This window comes from Rhagoletis pomonella, unplaced genomic scaffold (genome assembly GCF_013731165.1).
Source record: "Rhagoletis pomonella isolate Grant_MI unplaced genomic scaffold, Rhpom_1.0 Rhpom_scaffold_00039, whole genome shotgun sequence".
Taxonomy (NCBI): domain Eukaryota; kingdom Metazoa; phylum Arthropoda; class Insecta; order Diptera; family Tephritidae; genus Rhagoletis; species Rhagoletis pomonella.
The window spans coordinates 136,316-157,211 of record NW_023458593.1 but is presented as its reverse complement, the minus strand read 5'-3'; the positions used below and the strand labels follow the sequence as shown (position 1 = coordinate 157,211).

Genomic DNA, 20,896 nt, shown 5'->3' with positions numbered 1-20,896 from the left:
TCAATTTTGAATAAATTAGCTTTAATATTTACTGATTTATCGAAGATTTCGTATTTCTCTAAATTACCCGTATATGGAATGTGGGCGTGGTTATTGTCCGATTCTAAAAATTTGCCATTTGGTATGCTGTACCAAGGCCAACAACTGTGCCAAGTTTGGATGAAATCGGTGCAGCGGTTGCCAAGATATACACATGTAACCATAAGTGGGCGTGGCTACGCCCATTTTTCATAAGTTTATAACATTCTTATTTTTTGTCTAAAAATTATTGTAAATATCAATTTTGAGTGAATAATCTTCAGTAGTTACTAAAATATCGCAGTTTTCGTATTTCTGAAAATTACCGTTATATGGGATGTAGGCGTGGTTATTGTCCGATTTTGCCCATTTTCAATACCATCCATCGTACGCCCGAAAGAAGTCCACGTACCAAGCTTCGTTAAGATATCTTAATTTTGACTCGAGTTATCGTGTGCACAGACAGACGGACGGACGGACAGACAGTCACCGCTTAATCGATTTCTCTCTTCATTCTGATCATTTATGTATACATTTGTCTATATCTATCTCGATTCGTTTTGCCTGTAACAAACAACCGTTATGTGAACAAAGTTATAATACCCTTGTGCACAAGTGCGCTCGGGTATAAAAAAAAAGATATGGTGAAATTTAATAGGTGATGTGTAAGAGGGGTAAAGTGAAATTTTCTAAATTTTTAAGAGCTTATATCATGATACTAAAAGAAGGTAGTTTCATTTCAAAATTTTTGACAAAAAAAAGAAGTTTTTGAAGTTTCATAAATTGCAAAAAAATTATGAGGTACCTTGATTTTTTTTTATAGCACACCGGACCTATTCTTTACTTGATCCTGTAAGGTAATAGACCATTTGATATGCTTATGAGCCTAATTCTTTTATCAAAGTTACTTATTTCGCTTTTTCTTTATTAAGGACTGTCGGAAGCGTTGAAATACTAGAATTAGAAGAATTGTCAACAAGTTTCTTGGAAGGTATGGAGAATCTATTGCCAGCAAATTCCACCATGGTGGAAGACTTCGATACTCAACCTTCATGTTCTTCGGAACGTTCAAGCGGAAGGGCAACTAAGCGACGCGCCGATGCTGAACTGAAGGATACTTTTGCTAAAGCAATGGAGGAATGCGTTGCCTCAGTATCTGACCTTGCCAAAGTGCCACAAAAAAATGCAACGTTCTCGCCTTTTGAATCTTTTGCTCATAAAATAATAGATGCAAACTTATCCCAAGCCGATGTTAATATGAAATGTTACAAATGAACTAATAATATTCAAATTCACATCTGCACTTATAAAAAAGTCGGGAAAATTCTTAATTTCATGTTTAAAAATTGTTTGTATAACTACAACACATTTTCAGCGAAATTGAAAAGTAATACAATAAATTAGATTTATTTAAAATACACCAAGTAATAAATTTGAAATTTTGCAGAAAATGTGTTGTATATCAACAATTTTTAGACAAAAAACTAAGACTGCTTTTACACAGTTCAAGTATTGAATTCAATTCTGCTCGCATATGGAAGAGAGGGGGTGAGAAAAAAAGGGACGAGTACACATGCGTCTGTACCGTCAAGTCGTTTCAACTTTCTTGCTTTGCTTTGGCATTTTCGTTGCTTCCCATTTAAAGAACCAAAAACTTGAATTCAACAGAATTGAAACGTGTAAAAGAAAATAGAAAACACAAAAGAGAATGAGCAAGAATTGCTTTCAAGTATGTGAATCATGTAAATCGGGTGTAACGGCCCTATTCATAGAAAATAAAATAGATTTAAAGAGCTCTATAAAGTGATTTTCATAGAAATGTTCTATTTATAAAGCAGTTAAAGTCTTCTTTATTTTTTATGAGAGTTATAAGTGCAGATGTCAATTTAATACCAAATATTATACTTAATTCTTTTGTAAGATTTTGCTAATTTTGAAGTTCCTATTTATCAGTGTTTTTAATATCAACATATGAAATGTAGTTTAGTTTAATTATAACATTTCGCCAATTTTGAGGTTCCTATTTATTTGTCCAGCAGTATTTAATACAAAAATATTAAATATCATTTTCAGTTAATTTTTATTCATTTTATTTTTTATGTTTTATATAATGAATATATAAGTATATATAAGTATAGAATGAATTATATTTTCATAAATAAGTAGAGAAAGAAATGTTGCACGAAAATAATTGTGAATTTTGTATTACAACAAGATTTACACTTACATTTGACACCGTTGTGTATATGTAGTTATTGCCTTATTTATAAAAATTAGTAAATTTTGATGCACCGGCCGTGACAAAACGATAATGATAATGGTCATTAATTTTCTATAAATATTTTTTTGTTGACCGTATTATGCACTTTCTTCCATGTGATACGGTCAAAATAAAAATTATCTCAAAATCAACGCGATTTTTTTTAACCTAAAACTTTCATTTCATTATACTAAAATTTAATAAGGTATGAAATTGCATACCAAAAATTTTTGTAGAAATTCTAATTAAAATGCCTGCACAATTGCACTCCAATGAGTGTATGGCTTGTGGAATTTTTATAACTTTTTCACATAGATTAAAATTTGGATTTATATGGTATTTGTTAAATAAACAGCTGTACTTTCATAGAAAATAAATGACTAGACTGCGGATGTTTATGCAGAAAACGAAGCCTAATCACAAATTTAACCACAAATATAACCAGCAATATATATAAATTTGCATACATTTTGTTTGTAGTTATGTACCACTTAACTATAAGCAAAATATATAAGTTTGCATACATTTCGATTGTAGTATTTTTAGGCTGCGTTTTCTTCATAAACATCCGCATTCTAGTAATGAGCATTAAACAAACCACAAATAGTGAAAACTGACCGAAATGTTGAGGTGCTATCATTTTGTCGCGGGCTGTAATTGCATATTTATTTGTCCAGAAGTTGATGAATATGTAATAAATTGAATTTGAAGTTAAACTAAATTTTAAAGCAAATAGAAAAGAAATAAAATTGAATTTTAATAAAATTTATAGTACAGTGGTAAAAGTTCCAACACTGAAGACACGTTTAGCAACAAATCAGATGCGGCGTCCTGTTTAAATTAAATATATTAAGTATTATCGAACTTTAATAAAGGGTGAATAGTTAATCTTACCTCAATTATTAAACAGTATATCGGACAGTGTGTCGCTACTCCTAAATGCATCTGCACATGACCGATTCGCTTGTGCGATTCTGCAGGAAAGCAGCCAAGCGTGGGATTCCCTCCAAGTTCCTGGCACCTGAACACCATTTTCGACGAGCTCGTCATTTAAATATCCACTCTCCCTATCGAGCATTAGATAATTATGCAGTACAATTGTCGCTAACACAATTTTATCCAGATTGTTTGGTGCTGCGTGAATATTCGTGTGTAGAACTCTGCACCTGCTAGCCAAAATTCCAAATGAATTTTCAATATGCACACGAGCACGAGATAATTTTTTGTTGAAGTTGTCCTTTATAGCTGATAAGTTCCGGCCAGGATATGGACGCATCAAGTTGTGCTTCGGTGGGAATGCATTATCTCCCACGAAATAGTATTGGAAAGTTGTTTCTGTTCCTAAAACATTGAAAAATATAATTAACAACAATATACAAATATATGTACATATGTATATGTTTACGAAAAATTATAATTGCCTGGAATTGCGTTATCTGGTGGAATATTAAGGTGTCCTCTTAAAATCATTTTTCCAAATGCACTACGTGAAAAAATTCCACCGTCACTCTTGCTTCCCATCGCACCCACGTCCACAAAAGTAAACGTGTAGTTGGAATCGCAGGCTGCCATTAGAACGATACTATACGTTTTTTTATAATTGTAAAACAACGATCCGCTGCGTGCCGGACAAACTATTTTTATATGCTTGCCATCGACCGCTCCAACATAATTTGGCATTCCCGTTTTCAAGTAAAACTTTTACGAAGACAAAACATTCAATTTCAACACGGAAACCTAGATGGTCACTACAAACCTGTCTGATATTTTTTTCCATTCATGCTCAAGGCATTGCAAGTATCGTAAATTATCTCCCTTACTTTCGATACCCCGATTTTGTGCGACCAGGCGAGATATTGTGGGCTGCATCCTTTCGATAAGTAGCTAAAATGAGAAATATTGTTATTGAACCATTTCGTTGCATTTGTGACTAAAATTTATTACATCAGTGTCAGTGCCAAGCGAGTTTCTTCATTTATTGGCGCTCTTCTCGAAAAACGCGCGAGTCTTTCTTTTATCAAAGTCAAAAGAGTCTGGAACTTGGGAACACTCATCCTAGTGGCTTTGAAAAAGTTCTCCTCGTCCTCCAGCTTCAGTTGTTGAAAACATGTTCCATGGAACCCAAACTCATTCCTGGTGAGGTTCGCAGGCCGCACCCACCACCTCCTTTTCAACCGCTTGCTCGCCTCCATGTACATCTCGTACATTGTGCTCAATTTGTACATAATTTTAATTATCCGCAACAGTCTTTGAATATTGGACATTTTTGCACGTACACACAAACGAAATGCAAACGAAAAGTTTACTACAAAATTGGTTTTATTGTTAAACCACAACATGTCAACTAAAAACCGTTCCGTCGCAATTGTGTTTACCCGTCCGAATTTTCCCGCCTGGAATGGATCAGCTATTCGCCACCCGTCAGCCCGTTACCCACTATCCGCTCAGTCTCATTCATTGAATCGTTTTTATGCAACCCTGCAAAAAATTGTGCGACTAATCTCTAAAGCGAGTATTCCGAGATTACTCTCAATCGGGTACAATTGGGCATTAATTAGTCCCAACTAGTCTCATACGGGTACTATTGGAGGTCAATTAGTCTCGACTCATCCCCTATGGGTATAATTGGAGATCAATTAGTCCCCAACTCATCTCTAACGGGTACTATTAACGATTTAATGATATGTACGCACTTAGTCAATGAAATTTCATGTGCGGCGTTGGCACACAGAGAGAGTATTCGCCTAACAAAACTGAGCATCCCGGTTCGAATCTCAGCTGGTGCAAATTTTTATTTTTATTTTTTAAAAGTGATTAGTCGCTTTTCATACCCGTTCGGGTATAAAGGTGAACAATTAGTCTCTTCATAGGACATGCTCGAACAAAAGCGATCAGTTCATTCCATATAAAGAGATCAAAAGTGGTATTAGTCGCATGCATGGTCGGCATACTAGCGCATTCCAACGATTCAATAAGTGGGACTGTGTGCATTGCTTAGCTGGCGCTCTTCGTATGTGAAACACACATGTGCTCAGAGAGCGCTGAGCATTATTCAGGGGTGGCTCACATGCCCCTGCAAAAAATGGGACTAATCCGGGATGACTCCGGGAGCAATCGCAAAGGAGCATGCGACTAATACCACTTTTGATCTCTTTATATGGAATGAACTGTTCGCTTTTGTTTGAGCATGTCCTATGAAGAGACTAATTGTTCACCTTTATACCCGAACGGGTATAAAAAGCGACTAGTCACTTTTAAAAAATAAAAATAAAAATTTGCGCCAGCTGCTCGGGGGTGCTCAGTTTTGTTAGGCGAATACTCTCTCTGCGTGCCAACGCCGCACATGAAATTGCATTGACTAAGTGCGTACATATCATTAAATCGTTAATAGTACCCGTTAGAGATGAGTTGGGGACTAATTGATCCCCAATTATACCCATAAGAGATGAGTCGAGAGTAATTGATCTCCATTAGTACCCGTATGAGACTAGTTGCGTCTAATTAATGCCCTATTGTACCCGATTGAGAGTAATCTCGGAATACTCTCGTTAGAGATTAGTCGCACAATTTTTTGCAGGGGGATGAATATAGCTCTGATCCAGTACTCCATGAACTTACAGGATTTTACACGAACTTGCAGGAAGTTGCAGGAAAAATGTTCCCGTACTCCAAAATCCTGTAAATGAGAGCGCCCTCAAACCAAATCGTGGTTGCCTCAACTAAGATTGGGTAACTATGACTAAACCATGTGTTGAAGCTTATCTGTATTAGCAGAGCTTAGTGACATCCTTTTATGAACCATCCGTTAAGTTGAATGGAATTTGTAGAAATATGCTTCAAAAAGATATTTATTAGTATTTACCAAACCCTTAAACTAAATTAACGATTTGGTACAACCTAGATGAATATTAGAAGCTTTAATATATTTAGTTATAATTACCAACCCATGGTAATAGTTCCCAATCCTTGGTCACAGTTCCCAAATATTGTCAAAATTCGGGAACCAAATATCTTTAGTTGTCGAAACTAATCCTTTTTCTCAGTGTATAAAATTTACAGAAACACGAAAACTGTGATAAGTCAGTAACTACTGAAGCTAATTGACTCAAAATCGGTTATTGCAATAACTACTGAGTAGAAAATTAGATTATTATAAATTTTTGGATTTTGGACGTGGCCCTTTTATGACCACAAATGTGTATGCCGGTAACCGATTTATCAATTTCTACCAAACTCACTCTCCACAACTCTTGTACGAACATTTTTTTGTGCGACGCAGAGTTCCGCATAAGTGGGCAAAAATCTAAAAATTCTTTGTCTGCAATGTGAACGTGTTTGGTATTTTTGTAAAGGTTATTTATCCACTTAAAAGAATTAAATAGCAGTTTCTCCATAAAATATATTATGTCCCGCCAGGAAGCCGCTAAAGCCGACAAATTTTATACTAACAATTTTAATAAGAGCATAGCCATGCCTACGCTCTTCACGGAAACAAATGTCAAAAATACATTCTATGAAATAAAATATTGGTTTGACGTTTTTTTATTTCCATATATATAGCTGAGGACTACGGGAATAAAAATTTTGGAATAAAATTAAACACAGGGTGTCCATGTGGTATTCCAGAAAAATAATTTTTTTAAAGAAAATTTCAAAAAAGACTCAATTTTAATGGAATGAATAAAAAATGTGTGTAAAAATATTTTATTTTTAATTATTTTATTAAATAGTATGGGTTTTGGCTTTCGAAAGAACAAATAAAAACCTGCCCATTTTTTACACTTTTTGAAGTAATGCGTTTTTTGCTAATGCATAAATTTTTTTCGTTTTTGTCAGTGCAATCAGATCTGCGCGATTCGGTATATTTTCAAAAATTAAATGTCAGATTAAAAAGCTTGACCCGTAGACAATAGAGGTTTATTTTTTGCTTAAAGAGTTGCCACCTGTTAAAAAATTGAATTCAATTTTTTTATTAAGTTAAATGAAATATTAAGGATGATTATCAATCGTAATACGTATTAAAAGGGTTCCTATCTTAACTACATGTAGAGGGTTGCCACCTGTAAAAAAATCAAATTCCATTTGACTAAAAGGAATTAGGTAATTTATTTATTTATTTCGGTCAATGAAAAAAAAATTCTTACTGACTATGCTATCTAAAAATGTAACAAGATATAACTTATAGCTAACACAAAGGTGACATTATAAAATTAGAGAAGTTTTAAGATTAATATCCTCGATAGGATTGAGTTTATTAATCTCTCTAAGGGCACGACAAATCGGTGCGTTCATAGCATACATTGACTTGGAGGAATGCAAATAAAAAGGTCCATGTGCCGCAAATTTCTTCGCGGAACATTGAGAGGAATTCTCCGTAGGATATCAGGGCAATCGACAATCCCAGTAACCACGTTAAATATAAAACTAGCAAGATAATAGAGAAAGTTTTCCTATCCTCAAGAGAGTTTTAATTTATAAGCAAACAGCGTGAATAGTATGAAGGTAAAGGTTCAGTAAAATTTAGAGATCTTAATGCAAACCTAATAAAAGTCTTTTGCACACGTTCAATTCTGTTTATGAGCCCAATATGAAAAGGTCGCCAAATATTGGCAGCATACACAAGGCGAGACCTTACAAAAGCTATGTATAGGGTTTTCAAAGTAAATGGATCTGAAAAGTCAGAACTATTACGGCAAACAAAGGCTAACAATGAATAGGAGTTAGATATAATGAAATCTATATGGCTATTAAAAGTCAACTTCGAGTCGAAGTAAATTCCCAAATCTTTGGTCTGGACTACTGATTTAAGAAGACAACCAGATATAGTATAAATATGAGGTATTAATTGTATTTAGCTTTCTGGAATAAACCATGTGATAACACTTATTAATATTCTCACTAAGACAGTTTCTTTCACCCTGTTAAGATCAGATTGAAGGCATCTTCAGCATTTTTTATAACAGAATAAACTTTGAGATCATCTGCATACATTAGATTTTTCGAGAATACGAAACAGGAACTCATATCATTAATGAAAATGATAAACAGAAGGGGGCCAAGAATACTACCTTGGGGGACTCCAGAGCTGGCATGGAAGCAACGGGAAAACGTATTTTCCAGTGCTACAGCGCAGTGCCTATTGTATAAATAAGAGCTAATCCAATCAAGAAACTTTGACTGGAAACCCAGACAAGCTAGTTCAGCGATCAAAATTTTATGTGAGACCTTGTCAAATGCCTTGGAAAAGTCGGTATATACAGTATAGACTTCGTACCCAGACTCGAAACTCGCAAGGCAATCTTCGGTAAAGATAGTGAGATTTGATACGGTAGATCTTCCTTTGACAAAACCGTTCTAGTTCGGGCAAATAACATTATGGAGAGCGTGCCACATTTTGTCCTTAACAATACTTTCAAAAACTTTGGAAACTGTTGTTAATTTAGCTATTGGTCTATAATTCGAGACATCATTTTTGTCATGATAAAAACATAACAAGGTAAAACCATTGAGAGGCAGTCTGACGTTTGCCAACAATATAGTTTTAAAATCAAAACTCAAACTCACACACACATTCTCATTTTCAATCTCAAACAACAACAATTGTGAACAATTTAATTTTTTTATTTTCAATTTTATATGATTTTAAAATGTTGGCAAACGTCGGAAAAAAATCATGGCCGACGAATTGAGAGAATGAATTTACCTTGTAATGTTTTTATCATTATTTTTGTTTCCACTTTTGAGAATCGGAGTAATCGATGTTTTTTTTCCAATCACTAATGAATGTTCCCGAAGAGATGGATAAGTCAACAAGTAAGAAAGTCTAAGTTCGGGTGGAGCCGAACATTAAATACCCGGCGCAAGTAATAAATATATGTTTTTTCACCTTTCCGAAAGCTACCGCTACATGGTAAGCCGGGGTGTATAAATTTTGAGTAAATTAGCGTTCTTAAACTTCGAAATATTTGAGTTTCAAACATTTCTGAAATTTACCGTTATATGAAAAGCGGCCGTAATTTTAGTCCGATTTCAATAATTTTCAACGTTTTGCTTTTATGTGCCAAGCAGAATAAAAATACCGAGTTTGGTACAAATGATAGAACGGTTACCGATATACATATATGTGATCATAAGTGGGCGGCGCCACGCCCATTTTCCAAAATTTTACCATAAACGTATTTCTTGGTAAAGAATTGTTGCAAGCATCAATTTTGAATAAATTAGCTTTAATATTTACTGATTTATCGAAGATTTTGTATGTCTCTAAATTACCGTTAAATGGGATGTGGGCGTGGTTATTGTCCGATTTTTTAAATTTTCGGCCGTTTAGTATGTTGTATCAAGGCCAACAACTGTGCCAAGTTTGGAAGAAATTGGTGCAGCGGTTACCAAGATATACACATGTAACCATAAGTGGGCGTGGCTACGCCCATTTTCCAAAAATTTATAATATTCTTATTTATCGTCTGAAAATTATTACAAATATCAGTTTTGATTGAATTATCTTCAGTAGTTACTAAAATATCGCAGTTTTCGTATTTCTGGAAATTACCGTTATATGGGAAGTGGGCGTGGTTACTGTCCGATTTCGCCCATTTTACCAACCTACCTTGGGTTAACAGAAACCTACATACCAAATTTCGTTGAGATATCTCAATTTTTGCTCGAGTTATCGTGTACACGGACGGACGGACAGACGGACAGACGGACGGACAGACAGACATGGCTTAATGGATTTCTCTATTCATTCTGAGCATATATGTATACATTTGTCTATATCTATCTCGATTCGTTTTGGCTGTTACAAACAACCGTTATGTGAACAAAATTAATATACCCTTCTGCACAAGTGCGCTCGGGTATAAAAATTATTGTCAAAGGTCTCATAAGAGCCTTACAATTTTTGAAAATAATAGGAGATAGCCCATCCGCATCAGTTTGCGTCGATGCCTTAAGGTTTACGATGCCCTTTGAAATATCCTCTTCTGCCAATGACAACAAACCGAACGACTGACATGATTCGGAAACATCACTGCTAACAACGATAACTGTGTCAGCCTCGGATACCAAATTTTCGCTAAAAAAGTCTGCAAAAAGACTCGACATATATTGGGCATTATAAGCATTCTTTTTTTTATAAAACATCGAACATGGACTATTAGATTTCTTTTTTTTCTATTTAATAAAAGACCAGAAAGCTTTGGGATTGGTCTTTATATTATATTACTGATCAAGAGTCTTAAAATCAGACAGACCATGTCATGGTAAAGTATATTCTTAATATGACTTAAATATTTTATATAAACTGTTGCAGCGATTTTTTAGTCGTTTAAGCTCTGCGATGTACCATGGTAGCTTATATCTTCTGTTAGAGTAAACTGGGATATGTTTAAGACACAGGTTATGCACCATCGTTTTAAAAAGTTTAAAGCAACTTACTACATCCTCGTTTAGGAACAGATGGTCCCAATCAATCTCAAGCAACATATTATTTAGAGTCGCAAAATTACCAATGTTGAAATTGAAATTATTTACATCACTCCCAGGAGAGACATTCAAGAATTCATAAAATTCCAAATCTAATTCTAGAGGATGATGATGCAGGCCAACAGAGGACATTAACGAGCAACATTCCCTGAGTTAAAATTCAAATTACTTGATAAGAAAATTAAATCTAAAATTCTATTAAACTTATTATAATAACTATTAACTTGACGAAGATCTAAGCTAGCGAAATTGTCAACTAAAAGCTCAGTTACTCTAGACTTAACTTAATTTAACTTACCGTAAGAAATCATCTATGATTACTCAACACGTCAACTTAAGCCAAGAGCGGAAATATTTAGTTTTTGTGTTTTCTTTTTCACCTGTTAGCAGTTCGCCGCCTAAAATGCCACACCAAAAAAATGCATGCAAACAAAAATGTTTGCTTTCATTTATTTTTAAGAAATACAAAAGCGAGAGTCTGGCAAGTCTGATTCTCTCACCGCTCTCAATTTCCGTAAGGTCGTAACTTAAGAACCTAAAATCTACAGGTACTTAAGTTTCTTACAGAAGGTTAAGTTTTAACTAACCGCCAACACAGTTTCTCATATAACAGGTTGGCCAAAATATTAAGTTAAGTTAATAATAATAGTAATAATAGATTGGCGCTTACACATATGTTAGTGTTTGGCCGAGCTTCTCCTCCGATTTGTGGCGTGCGCCTTAATGTTGTCACACAAAGCGGAGGGACCTACAGTTTTACGCCGACTCCGAACGGCGATTGTATTTTTATGAGAAGCTGTATTTCATGGCAGAAATACACTCGGAGGTTTGCCATTGCCTGCCGAAGGACGACCGCTGTTAAGAAAAAACTTTTTTTTTATTTTTTTGCGATGTTACTTTGACCAGGGTTTGAACCCAGGCGTTGCGGAGTGGAAGCGCGCACTGCTTACCACTACACCACAGCGGCCGACGAAGTTAAGTTAAGTTACGGAAATTAAGTCTAGACTAACTGAGCTTTAAGTATTGCTCGAAAGATCTACATACATTTGATGAAACTAGAGAGTCTAAGTTATCTAAGTACGATCAAGAAATATTGCTTAAGTTAAAATCGCCAGGTACACATACATAACTGGTGATGTCCAATTCTTGAGTGAAGTAAGGCTACATTGTCAACATGATGTTTGTACAAAGATTCATGACTGTTGGGTGGAATGCAAGAGGCGCAAATAAATAGATCGCACGATGTACTGCGTAAGCGCACGCATAATTGGTCTAAAAGGGAGTCATTATTATCAAGACAATGAACCGATGCTCGTAGGCTTCGCTTAGTAGCAATAAGAACACCGCCACCTCTACTACATTCAGTTTTAACAGCATCTCTATCCTTGCGGAAAACATCATATACATTGATGTTGAAAAACTCAGAATTGTAGAAGCCGGAGTTTAGCCACGTTTCAGTTAGCACGCAAACATCAAATAGTTCGAGCGAACTTATCGAGAATACAGCTTTTAATTCCCACGACAGCCGGTTCTACGTACCGGAATGACTCGGGTTTTACCCGACCAAGGGCTGTTGTTGTTGAGTCAAACCCTGGGCCAGAAATATATACCTGCTGCGTGTGCCAGAGACGATTACACCACCACTGCGTACGTGGCCCCTTGCTGCACTAATCGCGCTGGCTCCACGGCGCAACAGAGTCCGCCTGAGCAACTCAACACAAACACAACGGCACCACAACACAATACAATAGACAATACCACAAACACAACAGACCTCACCACAGACACAACTGCACCACCACCCACACGCCACCGCCAACAACTCCTAGTTCCTCCGACAATCTGCACGGTATGCCAGTCCAGGATGTTCCGTACTGTGACATCAGTCAAGTGCAACACCTGCCTTGGCTGGTGTCACTTTAGGGCATGCTCAAGACTGCGCACCACGCGAGATTAGACGAAGGACTAAGAGGGCCCATGCTGTACTGCTTGGTCGCAACCCCCAGCTGCGACGCCGACCACTAACACCACAGGAAAACAGCCTCAGGAGCAGCAAGAACAGCATGTGGCGGCACGGCAACACACATCACTAACACCCCGCATTCCAATAAGTCTCCATAGGCACACGACAATTTTCCAATTCAACTGTCACGGACTTCAGAGCAAGATCGAGGAGATAACGGTCTTCATGAGTCGGCACGGAATATTAATAGCTGCGGTCAAGAGACGAAGCTGCACGGCAATTCAACACTGTTGAATTACGCCGGATACAACGTACACCGTCGAGATCGCGAGCGAGATAATGGTGGAGGCCTAGCGTTCATCACGCTTCACACCGTAAAGTATCGTCTTATCGAAGCAGACATCGACCGCAGGGATACCATCCTAGAATGTCAGGGAATTGCTATCCGGTCAGGCGATGTCGAGCTCGAAATATTTAACATATACATACCCCCTGCCACCAGCTGCCTGGCGGGATATCACCCTGAAATAGCTGCGTTCCTCAGAGGTGAAAACCGTATGGTAGTTGGTGACTTCAATGCGCACCACGATCATTGGCATTCAAGAAGGTCAAACGATCGTAGGGGAACACAATTGGCTGAGCAGACAGACCATTCGACATTCTGCACAATGAACGACGACGCACCCACCACGATTATTGGCAGCTGCTGCAGCTCGCCAGACCCAACAATAGTCAGCGCTGGTCTGATAAACAGCGTATCATGGCGACCTATGCTGACTTTAGCATCAGACCATCTGCCCATAATCATCTCGATTGATAAACCAGCCGACTTTGCATCTTCGGATCACCGGCCCTATGTCAACTTTTCTAAAGCTGATTGGAAAGGATGTTACTGAAAGCGCCTTCACTGCACTACCCATACCAACCGACGTTCAGGTAGGTGAACGTAAGTTCCGCAGGGTTGTCACTGCTGCTGCAGACCGCTTCATCACAGCGGGATGCGTCTCGGACCCTCGTCCGAATTTTCCTGCAGAAGCGGCTGTTCTAGCCTATGAGCGCGACAACCTTCTTCAGGCCGATCCCGGAAATCCCCGAAACTTGTGAACGTACATAAGCGGAAAAAATGGGAAGAGCATCTGAAGACCTGCAACATCGCCTCTGGTGTGAGTAAGCTTTGGTTAACCGTGAGGTCATTGTCCAACCCGACGAAGCTATTTTAGCCGGCAGTTCATCCTGCATCCTCCGGTGGATAAAGCCAAACGTTGAGTAATCAGAAGGCTGCACAAACTGCCAAAACCGAGTGCGCCTCTTGTTCTCACCAGCGGTGAGGTAAGGGTAGCCATCGGGAAGGCGAAAGCCTCCAAAGCCATTGGACCCGACGGAATATACATGCTGATGCTGAAAAATTTGGGCCCTACGGGAGTAACCTAACGGAGGTCCTGAACTTGTCAATGGCCACTCTCGTCATTCCAGACATCTGGAAGATGGGGAGAGTGGTGCCACTGCTCAAACCGGGGAAACCAGCCAACAAAGGAGAGTCTTATCGTCCGATAACCCTCCTTTCCCCGGTAGCGAAGACACTAAAGGCCTTGCTACATCCGTATTTTACAAACCACCTGACCCCAGTGAAGCATTAGCATGGGTTCCGTAAAGCACAACAGCACTTGATGACTTGTGCTCGAAAGTAAACGGTTATCTCGCCGAGCTTTCTCGCTTTTTCACTGCATGGAGCCTAACCGTCTCCCCTACAAAATCCTCAGCCACACTTCTTACCACCTGGACGAAGGAGGTCAGACTCCAACTGTCAATTCACGTCGCTGATACACCAATTCCGACGGTGAACAATCCGAAGATACTCGGAGTAACATTCGATAGTCTACTCTCCTTCTCGGCGCATACAACCGTCCTCAAGTTGCTAGCCGGCAGCACCTGAGGCAAAGACAAAGAAACGTTGCTGGCAGCATACAAGGTAATCGATCGGCCGGTTCTGAACTACGCTGCGCCAGTGTGGTCACCGGGGACTAATAGGACGCAGTGGATGAAGCTGCAGACTTGCCAGAACACGGCACTTAGGACAGAGACAGGATGCCTCCTTATGTTGCCGCAACACCACCTGCACGAGAAAGCCCACATGCTCTCAGTTAAGGAGCATAAAATAATAATAACTGACGGACGAAGTCCAGAGGTTCATCAAACAACCTCTGGACCCGACAGCCTATCGACAGGCCTTGAAGGGCATTCACAGAGAGGCAGTCTCGAGTTATGTAGACTCTCGACCTGTGAATGCCGTTCTGGGCACACAACCACCAGACGTGGACGAGACAGAACTTCGTCTGCCTCGGGAGACTCGGACCACAATAGCCCAACTCTGGTTACTGCAGCAGTTTAATCTCATACCTGAGCAGATTAAGCGAAAATATTCCAAATGAATGCCCGGCATGCGGAGAGTCGCCCCATGACTCACAGCATCTCTTCGCATGCCCTCTAAATCCACCACGCTAACGGCCCTGTCCCTGTGGACAGACCCCGTCGAGGCTGCACGCTTCCTAGGGCTGCCGTTAGTGGAACTTGACGACAACGACTGAGGGACTAACCGATCTGGGCGGGGTTGTTGTAGCCGCTACAACAACAGAATACAGCTTTTGATTTCGTTCGCATACCAGAGACCAGAGATCGAAAATAACCGTCACCAAGTGTCTTGTATGGTGTTTACCACTGACACTAACACTGATCTCTCAAGCAAAGAGTGTTTCTAACCGTGGCATATCACTCTGTGCGATCTTTTTGTGTCTTCCGTTGTGAGTTATTTATCAACTGCTAAAATTTCCCTTAGGCAAAGACACTTTGGCAGGGACTTTTATTTTTAAGTGTCTTAATTTTTGAGTAAGACTGAAAAATATAAGTGGGCATACATAAGTGGAAGCAAAGCATTAGGCATTTCTTTACACGACATATACGTACACATACATGTGCGAACATTTATGACAAAGAAGAGGGCGTGCATATTCATAATATGATACACCGAAAATAAGTTATTTGATTTTATTGATAAAGAAAAGGATAAAGGCAAAGGTAAAAATAAAAACAAAAACAAAGCTGCGTAAGGATAAATGCAAAAATTAAGATCAAGGTAAATTTAAAAAATTTACTTATATAAGGGCGTTCGTGGGTAACCGCGCTCTAACACTTATTTTTCCTCTTCCAGCGGTAAGTGTCCGTGTCTAGTGTTGTTCCGATACAAGTAAATACTCGATACTTTCTTCAAGTACCGAGTACTTTTTGTACTGCAATCTTTGCCACAAGTACTTAGTTGGGTATCGAGTACACGGTTAGAGTATTTACTTGCTTTTCCACCTATTCAGAATTTCGGTTATGACATAGTGTGCTATAGTATTTTTGGCAACACGTTCCGACCTTAAGTTGTACCCAACCTTAACGTGTATGAAGCAAATATAATAAGTTGGAGAATCGGACTTTGACAACGCCTTAATAATTGGAATTGGATACAGTAATTAAGAAACTGTCAAGACTGCATTCCCGTGCTAGTAAAATTTTCACGTTTTGCAAGATTTACGGCCACTCCTTCGGTAGGTTTTGGCCGAAAGTACTTGATCAAACTTATGGCTACTCTTGTGGTAAGTTTCGATCGGAGAGTACTCGAATAGTTTATATATATAGCATTGCCGCGGCGGCAGATAACGCAACTTTCTTATTTAACTTATAAAACTTTTTTAATAAATATATTCAAATGCGTATAAACATGCACAGGCCCTTTGAATTTGCATATATAATATTTTCTGAAATTATTATATTAGTTCTACGGAATGCTGTAATGAGTTCGATACGAGTAAGTATCGAGTACTTCTTTCCGATACATTTGTAGCATCGATACTTTTCTTCGATATGTTTAAAGAGTACATGACAGTATCGGAACAACACTATCCGTGTCCAACAGCAACGGAAAAATATATGCAAATAACCCTTTTCCACTGAGAGGTGCACACAACTACAAAAAATAAACCACCTGTTCTGTTTTGTGGGTTATTTTTTCTCTTAAATAGTGAAGGTTATTTTGGGACACTTTCAAAGGGGAGAGGGATACTTTCGACCTCTGCCAGAGACATTTTCGTAGTAAATGCGAATATGGTTACTGGATTGTGAACTTACATTAATAGTAACGTCTACGTTTTCCGTGCATCCAAGATCGGAATATGACCAAAAGGGCAAACTGTTACATAGGAAGGCCAAAGATCCGCACTTAGCATTTTCTCGAGCCAAGACTCCGGTACTCCAAGTTTGCAAGCAGTGTTGCTGGCACTGTTAGCACTCGGCGGAGGAAAATCAGCAACCGGAATAGACGAGAAACTGGAAAAATTGTTCGATACGGCTGAATTAGTATCACGGAGAGAACCAGCATATCTGTTGAGTTTTTTGTCACGCAAATCACTAACTGCAGCAGCGGCATTGGCACATGCAGAATTACCAATAGAATGGGCAGTTATATTTGCGTACGTTTTTGCACTGGTAGAAGCACCAGGCGAAACATGAGAAGCAGAATCCAAACGGCGAGCAGAATTAGCATTGCGGGTAAAAGACGATGACGATTTTTCATAAGCAATTTTGTTATTGGTAACAACAGAGCAAAGCGAAGATTTCGGCCGTGAGCATTGTAATTGCAGAGACAATCACATCGTAGTGAAGTTCACTATTTAACGAGTGAAGCTCGGATTGCAAGCCTTCGATTTTGTTGACCATACACTTCTTATCTTCGTGGAGTGCATTAATTAGCGAGGCAGTGCGGGCGTTTTATGGATGACAGGTAATAAGATCAACGGAAATAAGGTCAATTGACTTTATTTCCCACCCTGGTGCGAAATAAAGTCAATTGACATTATTACCTTTTTAAAAACGAAATAAAATCAATTGACATTATTTCTCTTTCAAACATTAAATTTGCTTAGCTTCGCGGCGGCCCGCGTACCCCGCGCGACCGGCGCACACACCACGTCACGCTACGCCGCGGTCCCCCGGCCCCCCTTCCCCGTCTCCCGCCGTGCTGTAACGCAGGTGGATTTACTTTTTGTATACGTTGAAATAAAATTTTTATATATTTTAAACATCGAGGGCTTATATTCAATAATACCCTCTATCTGCACATTTTTCACAAAGATGAGATTCTAATCAGTCATCAGAGATATTAATGTTACCTTATATAACGACAGGTAATAAGTCCCACATGGTTTCTAAAATCACAAAATAGTTTTTGTGCAAATTGCAGATAGAGGGTATTAATGAATTCAAGCCCTCGATATTTCACCTTTTTATATTTGTAAGTTATTGGAAGCAGGGATGCCAACTTGGCTCAAACCGTGCCATTTGTCCCTATTTTACTTCAAATGGCACTTAATTTTTCAGTTTGGCATAATTTATTATTTCTCTCTTTGGCACATTTTGGCACTTTTTTATCCTCAATATGGCACCTCATAACTAAGGATAGTTGGCAGCCCTGATTGGATGATTTCTGCTGTGTTTTGGGGCAACAACTTGTCTGCAGTAAAAAAGCATATAATTTTTGTTTCAAAAGTGTGTGAAAACCAATCAATTAACTTATATGATCTCGGTTCCACAAATTGCTGGCGGAGACATGAATACAGTGTAAGAAAATTCTTTTTCTATAATTGTTTCCTTATAGAAAGGTTGGTTTCTTTTTCACCCTAGACATTCCGAATTCTTTCAAAATATGGTAATTTAAAACACAGAATTCTTTCAGTGTTCCTCCAAGGTTTTTGGACATGGACTGTTTCATCAATTTAATAGTGTTCGCTTTATTTTTGTGGAAACGAAAAATGTTTTGCAAGTTATGGATCATTTCTACACTCTTTCTTCAAATATTTCTCGTATTCCAGCTGTGCGCAGGTGTTTAGTTTTTCGCATCGTGTTTTTACATATTCGTAATCTAAATTTTTTTAATAAAATCAATTGGTGGTAGTTCATGATTGTGTGTGGATTAATATCACAACACTGAGTATTTGGCAATAACCTTTTTCATCTATTAAAAAACAACACTTACGGGGCAATGTTTATTGTAAGAACAACATTTTTTTCTATGAATCGACATACTTTAAGCATTGTTGACGCTATTTCCATTTGAATGAGGAAATAGCATCAATGACGTTATTTCCAAATTTTTGTTGACTTTATTTCGCTTTTGAAAAGGTAATAATGTCAATTGACTTTATTTCGCACCAGGGTGGGAAATAAAGTCAATTGACCTTATTTCCATTGACCTTATTTCCATTGACCTTATTACCTGTCACCGTTTTATGCCCTAAGAGTAGCAATCTCTTTTAGCACTAAGTTCAGATCAGCGGTCGCCATAAGTTAAACTGTGTCTGTGTTGGTGAGCACAAAAGAACTGCTCCGCATGAGCAACCCAGCAGATGTGAAAAAATTTTAACGCATCGGGCTCCTTAAAAACATATAAATACATATATTTAACACATATCATCACCTGAATGCAAAACGACGTAACAAACATCGTCACTGAAATGCAAAAAGTCGTAACTCATAAAAAATTCAAAATTTTTCATTGATATGATGGATTCCATCGAATTACAACTCCTTATATCGTTTTATGGAAAATAATATTGCTCACGATTTTTTTCATTTCAGTGACAATTTTTATTACGTCTGTTTGCATTTCAGGTGACGATATGAATGTGTTAATCGCTCATTTACTAAAAAAGTGTCATAATCCAAAAAAAAAACAAATAATTGAGTTAAGTGTGCAAAAATGAACGTTACCTATTTTTTACTATGTGTAAAAATTTCATACCTGGGACGATTACCACTAGTCATTTGAACAAAATATATTTATTTTTCCGCGGGAGTATATGTAAATTCAAAAATTTAATGCCGTTTTTCTCGAGTTTTTGGTTTTTTGAGTTATGACAGTATTAAAGTAATACGTACATACATAAAAACTCAAGTAAACAATTCGTTTGGATTCACCCACGTCAATATTGAAATTGTTAAATTATTAAAAACGTCTTTCAATAGCGTATTCCCTAGTTTTTTTTAAAGATCGTACAACACAAAGGGCATTGTATGCTACCAAAAGCATTTTCAATATATATATGTACATACATATTTCTCGCAAGGCATCATTGTATTCAAGAAACAAAGCAGAACACCCATACGTGATGTTGATTCGTTGCTGTCTCGCTAACTAAGGGTCCAGACGTAGTGGAGCGGCGAGCAAAGCGAAGAGCTAGCATCGAGCAAAGCTTCAATTACAAATGTGTATGTACGCTTTGCTCTTCACTATGCGCTTTCCCATTGAAACATATGCGTTAGAAATCGACGCTTTGCTCGATGCTCTTTGCTCGCCGCTCCACTATGTTCTTACCCTAAACCATAGAGCGTAAGAATACGTGTGAAGTGATCGTCCACAATTGTGGTATGAAGCGCCGACCACTGGTTTAGATCAGTGTCTGCCAAAAAGAGAAAAGTCTTAAAATGAGAATGTATTAGTTATAAAATAAAAAATTAGAATGTGTAGGTGGTAATGCACGGAAAAAAATGTCTGTGTTGTATTACTTATTATAAAAACTTTGGTATGTTTTTTTGCCGTTTTTTCATTTTGCGTTTTTTTTTAGATCTAAACAACATAGAAACATATAATGAAAGTTAACGGCCCTGAGAAAGGAAAAAGTTGGTAAAATTTTGTATGTATTATATAAAATTATTATTATTTTTTTATAATTTAAGTGTGGATTTCTGAGCAAAAAAGATAACGTGCTTCGAACACTCTGAATATTAAATTAAATTAAATTTCGTTGATTTCAAGTAGAAATAAAATGAAAATATATATATCTAATATAAATTTATTTTAAAATTAGGTAAAACTTGACATTTAAGAACAATTTAAAATAACGACTAAACCAAAAGATAAATAACAAAACATATTGTATGTTTTAATTGAGGACTAGTCTGGTATTAAAAAAAATACATAATTCACAAAGTTCTTTTAATATGAAGAAAAAGCACGACTTGGTACCATATACATACCTATTTCTAGGGGTGTATGTAAGAAAAATTGTGTTACAAAATTTTTGAATTAATATTCATTCATTCTGCTCAGTGTACCTACTTTATTCAACAATAAT

The 20,896-nt window shown here is 37.6% G+C and overlaps 2 protein-coding genes across 2 annotated transcripts in view; both read right to left on the bottom strand.

The window, feature by feature from the left end:
- The window catches only part of LOC118749741 (Down syndrome cell adhesion molecule-like protein Dscam2), a 266,791-nt gene that overhangs the window by 144,685 nt on the left and 101,210 nt on the right, over positions 1-20,896 (bottom strand). The gene's annotated exons all lie outside the window — the stretch shown is intronic.
- Positions 2,799-4,785, bottom strand: LOC118749742. Its single transcript, XM_036484520.1, has 4 exons — positions 4,223-4,785; positions 4,035-4,162; positions 3,173-3,619; positions 2,799-3,109 (listed from the first exon to the last, which is right to left on the bottom strand). The coding sequence occupies exons 1-3, from the start codon at positions 4,615-4,617 to the stop codon at positions 3,174-3,176; spliced, it is 969 nt and encodes a 322-aa protein (XP_036340413.1). The 5' UTR covers positions 4,618-4,785; the 3' UTR covers positions 2,799-3,109; position 3,173.